This window comes from Sesamum indicum, linkage group LG5 (assembly GCF_000512975.1).
Source record: "Sesamum indicum cultivar Zhongzhi No. 13 linkage group LG5, S_indicum_v1.0, whole genome shotgun sequence".
NCBI lineage: Eukaryota > Viridiplantae > Streptophyta > Magnoliopsida > Lamiales > Pedaliaceae > Sesamum > Sesamum indicum.
The window spans coordinates 9,237,763-9,252,777 of NC_026149.1; the positions used below are offsets into that span (position 1 = coordinate 9,237,763).

The 15,015-nt window shown below is 31.6% G+C and overlaps 1 protein-coding gene across 1 annotated transcript; it reads left to right on the top strand.

Moving 5' to 3' along the window:
• Positions 12,072-13,458, top strand: LOC105162334. Its single transcript, XM_011080341.1, has 2 exons — positions 12,072-12,641; positions 12,721-13,458. Exons 1-2 carry the CDS (start codon positions 12,072-12,074, stop codon positions 13,456-13,458), a joined length of 1,308 nt encoding a protein of 435 aa, XP_011078643.1.

Below are 15,015 nucleotides of genomic sequence, written 5' to 3' on the forward strand. Positions count from 1 at the left end.
GAAGTTTGTTACATGTAGATTAATAGTTCGTTTGCTATCAATCTACCAGGTGCCACCTGAAGATATTCTAGAATGATGTGCCTTAATGTGTTAGCAAGCTATATAACGTATTTGTCTAGCTGTATGATGATGTGTTCGATTGGAATGAGGTTGATTCTTGAGCGTACCAGCTCAATAAAGGTGAAGGTGAAAAAGAGATAACCTTGTGGGGCCAGCTAGACCTGAGACCAGTTGGAACTGATGTGCATTACTCCTGGGTTTATGAAAGACTTTAGGACATCATCATATACTTGTATATAATTATATACTGAAATTAATTTCAACAAATTTTCTTATAGGTTGGTAAATTGCATACTTATATCCTAGCGCAAAATACATTTATCGTTCTATAAATTTGGAGGGTGATATTTTTGATCCATTCTGATTTTAATTTGTAATTGAAAATAATAGTTTTATTTTTAAAAAATAGTATATTTAATTCAATTTTTGTACGAAATACCAATTTCGCTGAAAAAAACGAGTTATCACAGATCAAGCATGTCCCTTTTTTCTGACTAATTTGGCATTTTTTGACAAAAGTTGGACTAAATGTGCCATTTTTTTAAAAAAATTATCATCCTCAATTATAAATTTGGAATTAGTGTGGACCAAAAATGTCACTATACTACAATTACAGAACAAAAAATACATTTCTCCCATGTATTCTTCTTTTTAGAATTAAAGTAAATTTCTAAGTTTAATTTCACATAAAAAACCAAACTAGTATATGTGAAAAAATCGAATTACTCCTACCTAAAAATAAATAAAAAGAAGGAATTAATGAGGACTAATATAATTACTAATTTCGTATTTTTTCTTAAATACCAAAATCTTTTCTAAGTTTACAATATTTACATGCCACCACCTTCAAATTTAAAAAAATTAGAGCGGAGATTACTTTAATTCATAAAAGAAATTAAATGAGCAGTTGATATATAATTACACTAACCTAAAGAATATAATTATTAGGGTCAATTACATGGAATTCTCCTAAAATTTAATATAACTGCAACTACTTTTATTTGTTTAAAAGTTAATATAATACCTCTGATATGTAACATAATTATGTAATCTTGGACTGTAAGATGGAAATGTCAATTTTATTCTTATTAAATTTTTGATTTAAAAAAATAAAAAAATATAATATTGAACGGACATTAATATATAAAATCTAGATATATAAATTTGATGATGGATGGATATTATTATTTAAAAAAAAGGGTGAATAGCAATTTACCCCCTTGTGATATTAAAAATGAGCATATTACTCCCATATGAAAAAAATATATCAATTTACCTCCCTGTAGTTTTTAAAATGAAGTAATTTACCTCCTTATACAGGAAGGTATATTGCTTCATTTTAAAAAACATAGGGAGGTAAATTGTTGTATTTTAAAAATATAGGAAGGTAAATCGCTATTTATTTTTTCATAAGAGGGTAATTTGCTCATTTGTGATATCACAAGGGGGTTGCTTGCATTTTTCCTTTAAAAATATATATATTTTTTAAAAAAAATATGTAAAACTATAATTCAATGTCCAAAAGAGCATTTGAGGCAATTAATAAAAATATGGATGAAAGTCTATCGACACTAAAGAAATGGGTAAATTGTTAGACGAGCGTTATTATCAAGAGAATATCGATAATTTTTCAAAAAATCAGGGGTATTAATAATTATATCAAATTTCAAAAAAATTTGATGTAATTTACCTAATTATTAACAACCCTCAAGTAATGCTTCTCAAAGGAGATTCCTAGATATCAAATATCAAATTTTCAAATGTTTTCAACTATTCCAAATATTCTGGTTTTCCTATTTTCCTATTTTTTTTTTTTTTTTCCTCATGAGGCTTCCCAAAGCTCACTGAATTTGGGACTAATCCCCGATCGTGGTTGTTGTTGGCCTAAGAAAATTTTGCGCATAATAAAATTTGAATACGAGATTTTCTAGTAGATAGATCAACTAAAACACGTGCGAACACACCCTACATTAAGAACTCTTGGTAGAAAAATGACGGATGGGTAGTAATACATAGGATAAAATTACATTCATAATATTTGATATTAGATCTGACTATACAAACACCCCATATCTTTTTTAAAATTATAAGTACATTTAACGACTGTAAATTTGTAATATTACGGATGCAGTTTTAATTTTGTGAAAATATCTAATATTTGTGTAATTAAGTGATTTTAAGAATTTTAAGAATTTATTTTTATCCAAATCAGATTTAATCAAATCAAATCAATACAGAGCAAATGTGATACACTTGTCAAGTAATTGATCATTTTTTTTGAATTGCGCACTAAATCATGTTATATATATATATATTATATCATATAATTAGTTTGAGTTCGATGAAATTAAATTTAAATTAAAATTTTTGTAATGGGGGAGCGGGGGTATGGGGATAAGTAGATGAGAAGTGCAAAAGGTGGGGCGGTGCATAGCTGTTTAGGTCCACACCCTCATCCCAGAGCAGGGATGGTAAGATATCAGTGTGTTTGGATTAGATTGGATATTCCATTTATCCAAGTCACCTGTTTATCTATACTATATAAGATATTTTTTACTCACAAACAACGGTTAATGATATTATTGTATCAATTTTTTGTAAAGTAATCAATAATATTTTTAAGGAATAATTACATTTACAGTTCTTGACTTATGGTCTAATACACAAACCACCTATATCTTTTGTATAATTACAAAAACTACCCCTGACAACAAAAAAAATAGGGATAGTTTCTATAAAAATGATATATGTGTAATTATCTAAAAGATATGGTTGATTTGTATAAACGGACAATGAATCAAGAGGTATAAATGTAACTATTCCTATTTTTAAAACAATCAACAGCTTCAAAACAAATAAAAAAACAACAAACACATGTTACTACAAAATTAGAACAAATCCTCAAAAGTATTACAAAAATGCCAGTTTCAAATCACAATCAAGCAAACAATGCCTTAGATAAATATTTCAAATTCTATCACTACATATTTCAAATTTCATCATTTATTACTCTCTGTATCAGTTTAATCTCATCATACAAAGTAAACGGGCCCTACTATAATAAGTGTAATACATTCTATATATATGAATATTTTTATAAAATATTTTTTAATATTATATTTTTTATTTTTTATAGAGTTAAAAATTACTGAATATATATATATATATATATAAGGTAAAATGAATGAGAAAAACAAGTTATGAAAAATTATGGTGAGTGAGGAAGTTAAAAATAATTATTTAATTTTTTAAAAAAATTAACATACCAATAAATGGAAGACACCAATAGGATGCTCTTCAATTATATACGAGAATATGTGGTACACTCAGATGTGTGTGCACAATCAATTTAATTTTTTTTAAAAAATGATCATTATTTTAAAAAATATTAATTAGATTAATGAGTGTTAAAAAGTATAAAAAATGAGAAAATAATAAAAAAATAACTAGAAAAGAAAGACGTGGAAATTGAGAAAAGAAAAAAATGGAAAGTTGAGAAAGAAAAAAGAAACTTATTAAATCTATACTAATATAAAAGGGAAAGGGACTTCATACACAAATGATGGTTAGTGACACCGTCGCGCACCAACTTTTTTATAAAGTCAAAAATGCCCTTCAGCTAATAAAATAGCTAACTCATTCCAACTTTTAAATTATACATTAGTTTTTTTCCTTTTCTTTTTTAATGTAATGTATTGATTTGTATATTTTACTCTTATAATATATTTGAAAATACGAAAATTATTTATTATATGGACGCAAGAACGGCGTGCCACAACGGCTAGTATTAAAAAAATAAAAATTGACATACCAATGAATTGAAGACACTAATAGTGTGCTTTTCAATTATATAAAGGTATATATAATATAGATATTGGGGTAAATTACACTTTGCGTGTTCGAGTGATTATATATGATAATCACAAATTTGGTTTATGATACTAAAGCCCAATATGACCAGGCTAGTCTTATGAATCACAATTGGGTAAATTATATTTTTGGTCCCATAAGTGGACATGTTTTCAATTTTGGTCAAACACTCAGATTAATTCGCACAATGAGTCCCATATGTGGTTTTTTTTTTTTCTTTCAATTTGAGGACCATTGAGGGATTTCCGTCCAATTGAAACGACAACTGCTCCCTCCGTTAGTCAATACGACCAAAATAAAGATAAATTACATTTTTGATCCCATAAGTGAACATGTTTCCAATTTTGGTCTCACACGTAAATGTGCGAATTGGGCTGAGTTTGGGACCAAAATTAAAAACAGGTCCACTTATAGGATAAAAAATATAATTTACCCGATCACAATTTATGGGATAGTGTATACCATCGTCTAAGAGGTGTGATATAAGATTCATCAGATAATGTATTTGAGATTAAAATGCGTTGTTGTTATCTAAATACCATCCAATTTTCTCCACCGGTCTATTTCTCTCACCCTTTTTCTCACATTTTTCGTGAAAATAAGATGAAAATACATATATTCTTGAAATAATATACTTCAAATTTATAATAATTTAATAATAAATTCTAATAAAAAAATATTACTTCATTTATTCTTGGGACTTTTGAAAATTATTTGAATCTTGATTAGTATTAAATTTCAAAAAGTAAAATTTTAGCCATACTGCCTCTCCCTCTCTCTTTCTCCTATTCGATGTCTGGTTTGAATTTCTCCCTTATATGAATATGGAAAAAATATTTGACAAAGAATTTTTATTTTAAAGATTATATTTCAATAAATATCGAGAGAATTTTTTTTATCTTATGTAATTATTCACAAACTGTAATGTTAAAATAAAAATAATTTTAAAAAAAACATCTTTATTGGTCACATTAAATCATACTTTGTAATCGTTTCAACCAATCACAAAATTGTATTATTAAACGAGATATCACACAACACAATATGCCAAATCAAACCGTATATATATAATTAAAAATGAGATTAGTTTAATAATTTTATTAACGGTGTTAAGTGAGTCAGACATTTAATATTTTTTGACAGAATGATTTGTAAAATTAGTATATTTGAAGAAGGGTAAGTATAATTAACCAATTATTTAATAAAAACATATGTTGTTGGGTCAGAATTGTTATAGGTTGGCTGCCAAATTAAGAAGGCATCATCGTCAGTGACAGCTTTACGCATCTCTTTGCGCGTCAAACAAGAACTTCTCGAATCTTGAGGGAAAAAGGTGTTAGTGTTAGGGAGAAGAGTGGGTCAGAAACAGAATGCTTGGGGCCATGTAAACTAGGCCTACTCATTCACAAAATTTCAAAAACCCCTCACAAACCTTAGGATCAAATTGAGTCAATTGTTTAGAGTGATAATTACGTTCTCCTTTTTTTGTGATTTTGATGTAATTATATATATATATATATATATATATATTATTTAAAAAATTATATTTAGTAATTATATATATATATATATATATATATATTATTTAAAAAATTATATTTAGTAGTCTTAAAATTTATTCCGTCTAATAAATAAGTCTTCTCGTTAGCCAAACTCAATGAATTTGCTGATATCAACAAAATTTTTTTAATGAAAATTGATATTTACTCTTGATTGAATTAAAGTGACCTATTGCAAGTTAAACAATTTTTTCCAAACTCAATTACCCTTATAATGATGAAGATATACCTTCTCATATATATTAATGCATGAAGATGTGTGAGAGTAATCTGGTCATAAAAAAATTTATTTGACCTACTATAAATCAGTGATAGGTCAATCGACAGTAATTGTAGAATTTTTTTCTGTTTTTTTTTTATTTTTTATTAATATCAGCAAATTCAGTGAATTTTGATTAACGGAGGGACTTATTTGTTAGATGAAAGCAAACCTTAAGGGTGAGAGATGTAACTTCCCCAATCACAGGGGATTTACGTGTACTTATACCAAACTTCAGGAGAGAAGAGTGTAATTATCTCTTGTTTATATGATTTATTCAAACAATTATGATTCTAAATTTAAAGTAAAACTGGCGTAAAATCGTTGTTATGTACGGTTATATATATATTTTTTAAATAAATAAATTATTTTATAATATATTGTTTTATAAATAATTTTTTTACGCAAAATAAAACTTTCATTTTTAATAGACAAAACATAGTAATTTTAAATAAACAAATCGATTTTTACATACATCCAGCTCTATATAAAAATTAAAATAAAGAATTAATTAAATATATTTTTTTATATAATTCATCTTCCTCAAAACTATATTAAAGTATAGAATTTAAAATAATCTTATTTATAAGAAATAAAGTGTAATGCATGAATATAAACTTACTTTTAACCAGTTATAAGAAAGACAATTAAAAGAAAACAAAATGGACAATAAAAAAAATTTAATTTAGAATAATCTCAATATCTTAATATCATTTCATTCAATTTGAACAAAAAAAAAATGCAATAAATTAAATATCATAAATGAGAAAATAAAAAAAATGAAAATAAAAATAAAATAACTAAGTTTAGTTAAATAATAAAAATAGCAACATTATCATCGACTAAGAATAAAAATAACTTCTATTACGCGAAGAAATCTTAAAGATGAAAGTTTAGTCTGCAAACAAAAGAATGAATCGGAAAAAAATGGTGAAAAGTATTATTTTAGTACGCTAAGTATGCCTAATTTTAATTTTAATCCGATAACTATGTCCATTTTTGTTTAGGTCCAGTAACTTACGAAATTGCTTACTTTTGATCCTCTGGCAGATTTTCGGACAATTTTACTCCTATTAGTGCATATGGACTAAATCTGCCTTTCAAAAGTTGCATAGGGGTAAAATTGTCCGAAAATCGATCAAATGACTAAAAGTAAGCAATTTCATAAGTTACTGGACCTAAACAAAAATGGACATAGTTATCGGACTAAAATTAAAATTAGGCATACTTAGCGGACTAAAATAATACTTTTCCCAAAAAAAAAATAAAGCAACTATTAAAACGATAAATATTTATCAGATCATACGTTTCTCTAAAAGCCCTAATGCATTAATAAAAAGGGTCGACAAGAGAAAAGAAAACATACAGAAAAAAACAATAATAATAATAAAAAGATAAAGCAGGCAAAAGTATAAAATAAAAAATAGATTAAAATGTATCGACAATAACTGTTAAATTTTAACCAAGAATAAAGGCCGCATTTATATGATATAAGCTTATAGCGACTTGCAAATCACACCGCTCCCAATTCAGTTTTTTGAAGCAATATGATACTGTAAACTATAAATAATGGTATGGCTCATAGCAATATGATTTTTAGTGCTTCTTTATCTCGCTCTGTTAGTTCTTGTGCGTCATATAGACTTTGGCGTGTTTCTTAGCCTGTCGAAGGAGGCGCCACTCATTGAGCATTGTTGTACTGTACGACTATACTATTTATTTAATAAAAATTACATTTACATGACTTTTGAAGGATAAATTATGAAACTTTATCTCATAGTGAACTAAAAATGTTTAAATGCAATAACTAACTTGATAAATTTTTCATTTATAAAATTAGAATTTTCAAAATGATATTTGTTTGATTATTTAGGGTATATATTTTATTTGTAGTGATATATATATTTTTTGATTAGTAGAATGAACTAAACAAAAGATTATTATATCTCATAGTTCAAAATTTTGTTTTGTAAAAATTTTACTACAAATAAATGAATATATTTAAAAACTAATTTAAAATTTTAAATTAAACAATAAAAGAATTGCATTAATAAATTAAGGAATTCGATTAATCTCTTTATTCATTATTAATTTAACATATGCCTACAAAATATTCAATTAATTAAAATACAAATATTTACATGTAAATGTAAAGATTTACAACTCATATATTGATCATAGATTTATTATAATTATATTCAGATACTTCAAGAAGCTATTACATAAAAGTTATAATTTTGTCACTCTTTTCATCTTGGAAAACATTAGTAGACAAAAAAGAATCTAAAAATAACAAAAAAAATAGACTATGAAATAAAACTTTAATCAATGAGACTATATTATATATATATATATATATAATTAAATTGATGTATAAAAAGATATAAAAGGGTAAATATTTTTAAATAAAATTAAAAAATAAATATCAAATTAAATATAATAATATATGTAGATGGTAAACGAAATGTGCAGCTTAGGACTAAGTAAACATGCTCCTTCTTATAGAAAAATAAAAATTAAAAAATAAAATAAAATCTGAAAAAGAACAACAAAATTAAACTGTAAATTAAAATTTTAAAATATGAAACTATAATATGTACTATAATGGTGTATAAAATAATTCAAAGGGATAAATATTTAAAATGAAATAATGACTTAGCATATTAAATAGAATCATACAAACAAATGTTAAATGGAATATGTACATATTAATATTAAATAAATATGTTCACAAAAAACTGAATAATTAATGAAAGATGAAAAAGACCAATAAATTGAACTATAAAAAAGTTGATCGATAGTACTCTAATATATAAAAAAGTAGTGTATAAAAGAATAAAGAGTCACAATAAAAATAAAAAAAAAAACAGTGCTATAGCAATGGATTTTTGCCATAAATTTTGCATAAAATATGTTGCAAAATAGTGTTACCACGAAAATTTGCAACGGAAAATTTTCGTTGCTAGAGGTACTAATGTTATAGTTTTCTCCATCCGTGGCAAATTTGGCCACGAATAATTTCCCGTTGCAAATTATTTTGCTAAAACTTTGACTTTCAACGAATCTTGCAATGGATTTTGCAACGACATTTGCAGCGGAATTTACTATATTTTTGCAATGATTTTGTGACAATATTTTTATTGCAAAATTTGTGGCAATTTTGTTGCAATATCTTATTTCATTGCAATGACACTCGTTGCAAATTTTGCAATGACACGTGCAATGAAAATTCTTGGCAAAATTGCAACACGTCTCTTTCGATTTCAATCCATTAAAAAATTGCGAAAGATTTTGCAACAAAATTTTTTGTTAAAATCCATTGCAAAATTTTATTACAAAATTTTGCAAAAAAATTTATAATCTTTGTTTCAGATTTTGATATATAATTTTTTAAATTAAAATTACATTTAAGTTACAACTAAAAATTTATAAAATTCAAACACAACAAAATTTAATCAAAAAATAAAATATAGAAAGATAATTCAATACATGTTTACTAAACAAAATTTTAAAATATTCAATATTTAATATGGGGGTAATCATCATTTTCACAATCATCTAAACATGCATAGTTAGCCCAATCGGGATGACAAATCATTGCCACTGAGTTATCTTCTAATTCACTCGCATCATCCAACATTGTAACAAATTTATCCACGAATTCCATCCTTAAAATTTGCATTTGATTCTTTGTGTGCTTGATTTCCTGACGTCGACCTCCCCTCGATCCTCTACATCCCATATCTACGTAAACATAGTAACATAGTTAAAATAGTTTAGTTAAAATAGTTTAAAAGAACATTTTAAGTTGATAGTTAACTTAGTTAAATAGAAGTTTATAAGTTCATAGTTAACTTAGTTTAATAAAAGTTTCTAAGTTCATAATTAAATTAGTTTAATAGAAGTTTTTAAGTTCACAGTTAACTTAATTAAATTAATATAATAGAACTTTTTAAGTTTGAGTTAACTAAGTTGAAAATATTTAGTTCAGTTTTTAAGTTCATACATACAGTTAAATTAATTTAGTAGAAACTTTTAAGTTCATAATTAACTTAACTAAATTAATTTAATAGAACATTTTAAGTTCATAGTTAAATTAGTTTACTTGAAACTTTTAAGTTTGGGTTAACTAAATTGAAATAGTTTAGTTGAAATTTTTAAATTCATAGTTAACTTAATTAAATTAGTTTAGTTGAAACTAATAAATTTGAGTTAACTAAGTGTACGTTTGGTTGAAGTGAAGTGGGAGTATAAGAGAAGTGGAAGTAAAAATAAATGTATAACAGATAGATTGGTGTTCAGTTAGAAGGAAGAAATAGAGGTGAAGTAAAACTCGATGTATATGAAAGCCCTCCACAGTCCAATTTGGGTTCATCCGAAATTGGGCAGAAAAGTGGAAGTATAGTTTTTATTTTTATTTACTCTATATATCTATATATACAATTTCTTTTCAATTCTTTTCTTCTTTCTGCTCATGATACTGTACATAATTGGCCGAGCAAAGATAACAAAATCGCTGAAAATGCGTGCCTTCTTTGCATGCTTTCTTCAGTGCATCTGGAGATGATATACAAAATTGTTTCCGGTACCAACAGAAACGCATATGTTTGAATTTGAATTATTAGTAGAAAACATTGTTACTAATTTTTATTTTATTTAAATTAAACAATTCAGAATAGATGAACAATACTCATTTTGACAAATACTCTTATTAATAAAAAATATTCTCGTTCTTATTTGATAAGCATTTTCATTAATAAGGTTTTTAAAATTTTAATATACTAAAATTATATTAGTGTAATATTAATTCGTTTATTTTCTAATACAAAATGAAGAGAATGGTTTTTCAGTAAACTTACAAAAATTAATTTTTTCTTCCCAATCTATTTTTCTCCTACCAAACAAAGGGAAGTGTTTGAAATTTACTCCCCTTCCAATCATACCAAACAATGTGAATGAAAATTATTATTTTTTCCCTCCGCCCTTTCTTCCCTTTTCCTCTCATTAACATAATCATCTCATTCACCCATCAACATAATCATCTTATTATAGAAACTAAACAATATATAAGACAATATCTCATTTACCAGTACAATATAAATCTATTCCCTCTTGTATAAAAATAAAATAAAGCAATAATCATAGGAATATAAAAAAATAACATCATGAGAGAAATAAATATTAAAATTTAATAAAGAAAGGGCAGAGGCTATTACTTCAATAACTTTCAAGTATATAAAAAAAATAAAATGATATTGATGTGTGATTAATGAAGAACGCTAGGAAAATACCAAAAAAGTCCTTCATTAAGGGCATTTCTGTCATTTAAGCGGGGATCCGCCTTTTCTATCGGCCGGGTTGAATAAGACCCGACCCGGATCCATCCGTCTTTGAAGACCCGGACAATTGTAGCCGTCCGATCGTGGACGCTGGCCAGTAGGATGGGGCCACGTGGCTGGCCAAATCTGCCCTGCTGAGCCCTATATATAGACCTAAAACGCCGTAATTAAAGGTAACTGTTCTGCATTTATTGAGATCGAACCTTGAGATAGAATACTTTTCTCTCGATCAACCTAACTTGAGCGTCGGAGGGTCATTGTTGGGGACGTGCCCGACGAGCTTACAGTTCTTATTTTATTCTCAAGGAACCCTAAATCTGATTTTAGAGGAGTTAGCTGTCTGAGTTGAGATCACTTCACGAGAGCGCTAAAACTGACCCGGATCAGTTGGCGCCGTCTGTGGGAACATCTGAGAATTATTATCATGGAAGGTTCATCAAGGAGAAACGCCGGAGAGGAGGAGACACTGAGAAAAGGAGGAACGACCATTCAATTAACGAAAGAATAGCTACAAAGAATGATAGAAGAAGCTAGCCGAAATGTCATTGTGGAGTATGAGAGGACAACCACGACCCCGGTGGCCAAAGAAACCACAAGAAGGCAATTGTTCGAGAACACCGAACCCCAAAGAGAGTCGCGGGTGCATGGCGAGCCAGAGCGCAGAATTAAGAAACCGGTCTCAATAGACGCGGGATCCAGCAGTCATGCTCGGTCAAAGAGAAGAGAACCCATGATCTCGCGAGCAGAAGTGGAGAGCGTGGGGAAACAAATAGAAAGCCTGAACAAGCAAATCGACGAACTGAAGAAACGAGGAGAGATAGTTGCGCACAACATTCCCCTTTCAACAATGATATTCTGGTTCAAGTGGTGGAACCGGGGTTTAGAGTGCTAGATTTGCCAAGATACAATGGAACTAAAGATCCTTATGAACACGTGACAGCCTTTGATATGGTGATGAATCTGCACGGACAGCCAGGTCCCATAATGGCCAAATTATTCGCTACTATGCTGACGGGGAAAGCGCAAGAGTGGTTCACTAACTTGCCCCGAGGAAGCATCGATTCGCATGAGCAGCTTGTTAAAAAATTCTCTTTCTATTTCGCGAGCTGGAGGAAGCAAAAGAGGTCGGCCACCCATCTCTTTACTATACGACAAAGGGAAGATGAGACATTGAAGAGTTTCGTGGGTAGATTCAACAACGAGATGATAGAAATCCAGGATTTGCGCATTGACATGATGGTTAGTATCCTGATCCATGAATTAAAAAAAGGCCCCTTCGCGTCCTCGCTTGCGCGCGACCCGCCAGGTGACGCTGAGCAGCTGATGGCCCTAGCTCAGAAGTACATAGACGAGGAAGAGATGAACGCGATGAAGGATTATGAGCGAAGGGAACGCGAGCAGATGTACAGGCGATCGAACGATACAAGAGAAGGTGGGGGGAGTAAGCCAAAGCAAGGCAAGCCCAAGGAACCAAAGTATCAGCCCAAATACCACAATTACACTCCGTTGCCGATGTCGCGGGAGAAGGCTTTAATGATGGTCGAGAATGCTGATGTTCTCAAATGGCAAGGCACACCAGGTATACCCTCTCCAAGAAATTTTCTAACAAATATTGCAGGTTCCACCGTGAAAGGGGACAAATACGGAGGAGTGTTTCCAGCTCAAGGATGAAATCGAGAGGCTGGTGAGACAGGGTTACTTCCGGGATCGAGTTCCCCCGACTTACAAGATTAGTAAGGACGAGACAAGGAGAAGCAGGTCGAGGAGCCGAGATCGAAATCCCGGCCCCGTGAGGGCGAACAATACCCAAGTCGCCGGGAATAATGCACCAACGAAAGGGGTGATCTACACTATAGCGGGGGGTTCTAGCTCGGGAAACTCGAACAAGGACAGAAAAAGATGTGCTAGAACTCTGAGCTCGAGCAGAGGAAGGGAGTTCGTGCTGAAGGTCGAAGAGGAGGAGGCAATTTCTTTCAACAGCACGGATAAACCCGGAGAAAGTGGGGAGATGAATGATCCGATGGTTATCAAATTGGATATTGCAAATTTCACGGTTCACAAAGTCCTGGTGGACAGTGAAAGTTCTGCGGATATCATTTTCGAAAGTGTGATCGATAAGATGGGCTTGGAGAACATTCGGTTGGAGCCAGTGAAAGCCCCACTAGTCGGTTTCGGGGGAAGTGAAGTGGCGTCCTTAGGGATGGTCGAATTTCCAATGTCCATGGGTGACAAACCTAAACGGAAAACCACGATGATGAAATTTTTAGTAGTAGACACCCCATTCGCGTACAATGTGATTTTAGGTAGACCAGGCTTGAATTTATTTAGGCATGGAGTCCGTCTGACTTCACAGGCATCAACCCTGAGGTGATCGTGCATAGGTTGAATGTAGACCCGGCTGCGCGACCGGTGCAACAGAAAAAGAGGTCGTTCGGGAGTGACAAGAATGAGATCATACGGAAGGAGGTGGACAAACTGCTTAAAGCCGGCTATGTATCAGAAATCCAATACACTGATTAGCTTTCTAACGTGGTGCTTGTTCTCAAATCCTCCGGGAAGTGGCGGATGTGTGTAGATTTTACAGATTTATACAAGGCCTGCCCAAAGGATCCATACCCATTGCCCAGAATTGACGTCATGGTGGATTCCACAGCCGGGTTCGAGATGTTCTCAATGATGGACGCCTACCAAGGGGATCACCAGATCTATATGGTGGAAGAAGACAGAGATAAGACCTCTTTCATTACTGAGAAGGGAATTTATTGTCATAACATGATGCCTCTCGGTTTGAAGAATGCAGGAGCAACATACCAACGATTAGTGAACAAGATGTTCGGCGACCTGCTCGGAAAGACAATGGAGGTTTATGTCGATGACATGCTCGTCAAAAGCAAGAGGTCGCAGGATCACCTCGCAGATCTCGCACAGGCGTTCAGCATCATGAGAACATACGGAATGAAACTGAACCCGGACAAATGCACATTCGGAGTAGGAGGAGGAAAATTTTTGGGGTATATGGTCAGCGAGCGGGGGATCCAAGCTAATCCAGAGAAGATACAAGCTATCATAAACTTGCGATCACCGACCACGATCAAGGAGGTGTAGAAGCTGACAGGAAAGATCGCCTCGCTGAGTAGATTCATCTCGTGGTCGGCAGACAGGAGCCTTCCTTTCTTCAAGGTCCTATGAAAACCCAGGAACTTTGAGTGGAGCGAAGAATGCGAGAAGGCATTGCAAGAACTGAGAGAGTACTTGACAACACCCCCTTTGCTCGCGAATCCGAAAGACGGGGAGACGCTGTTCCTATACCTAAGCGTATCTGAAAACGCTGTCAGCTCAGTGCTAGTGAGAGAAGAAGGAGGCCAGCAGAATCCGATTTACTACGTGAGTAAGATGCTCCAAGGAGCGGAATTAAGATACACGGAAATGGAAAAACTTGCGCTTGCATTGGTTATCACCGCTCGAAAGTTGTGACCGTACTTTCAATCGCACAGGGTGGTAGTGTTAACAAACCATCCTCTTAAACATGTGATGTCGCGACCTGAGACCTCAAGAAGGTGGATTAAGTGGGCAGTAGAACTGGGGCAGTACGACGTGGATTATCAGCCCAGGACCGCGCAGAAAGCACAAGTATTGGCTGACTTTGTGATGGAACTCTCGAGCGATCCCAAATCACCTCCGGTCGATGAAGAGCAGACCTCGAAATGGATGCTGCACGTGGATGGTGCTTCGAACGCTAACAACGGAGGGGCAGGCATACTGATTCAAGGGCCCAAGGGAGTCGAGATCGAAGTAGCAGCTCGCCTGTCCTTTCCTGTGACCAATAACGAGGCAGAGTACGAGGCACTCATACTCGGACTAGAGCTCGCATACGAGGCTGGAGCAAGAGATTTAGAGGTTTTCACAGATTCCCAACTGATCGCTTTAC

What these genes read in the sequence shown, in the direction of transcription:
- LOC105162334 (XM_011080341.1), top strand. Translation starts at nt 12,072, where the DNA reads ATGGCCAAATTATTCGCTACTATGCTGACGGGGAAAGCGCAAGAGTGG. An exon ending in TGATGGTCGAGAATGCTGAT is followed by an intron (nt 12,642 to 12,720) that starts GTTCTCAAATGG and finishes CCACCGTGAAAG; the next exon opens with GGGACAAATACGGAGGAGTG.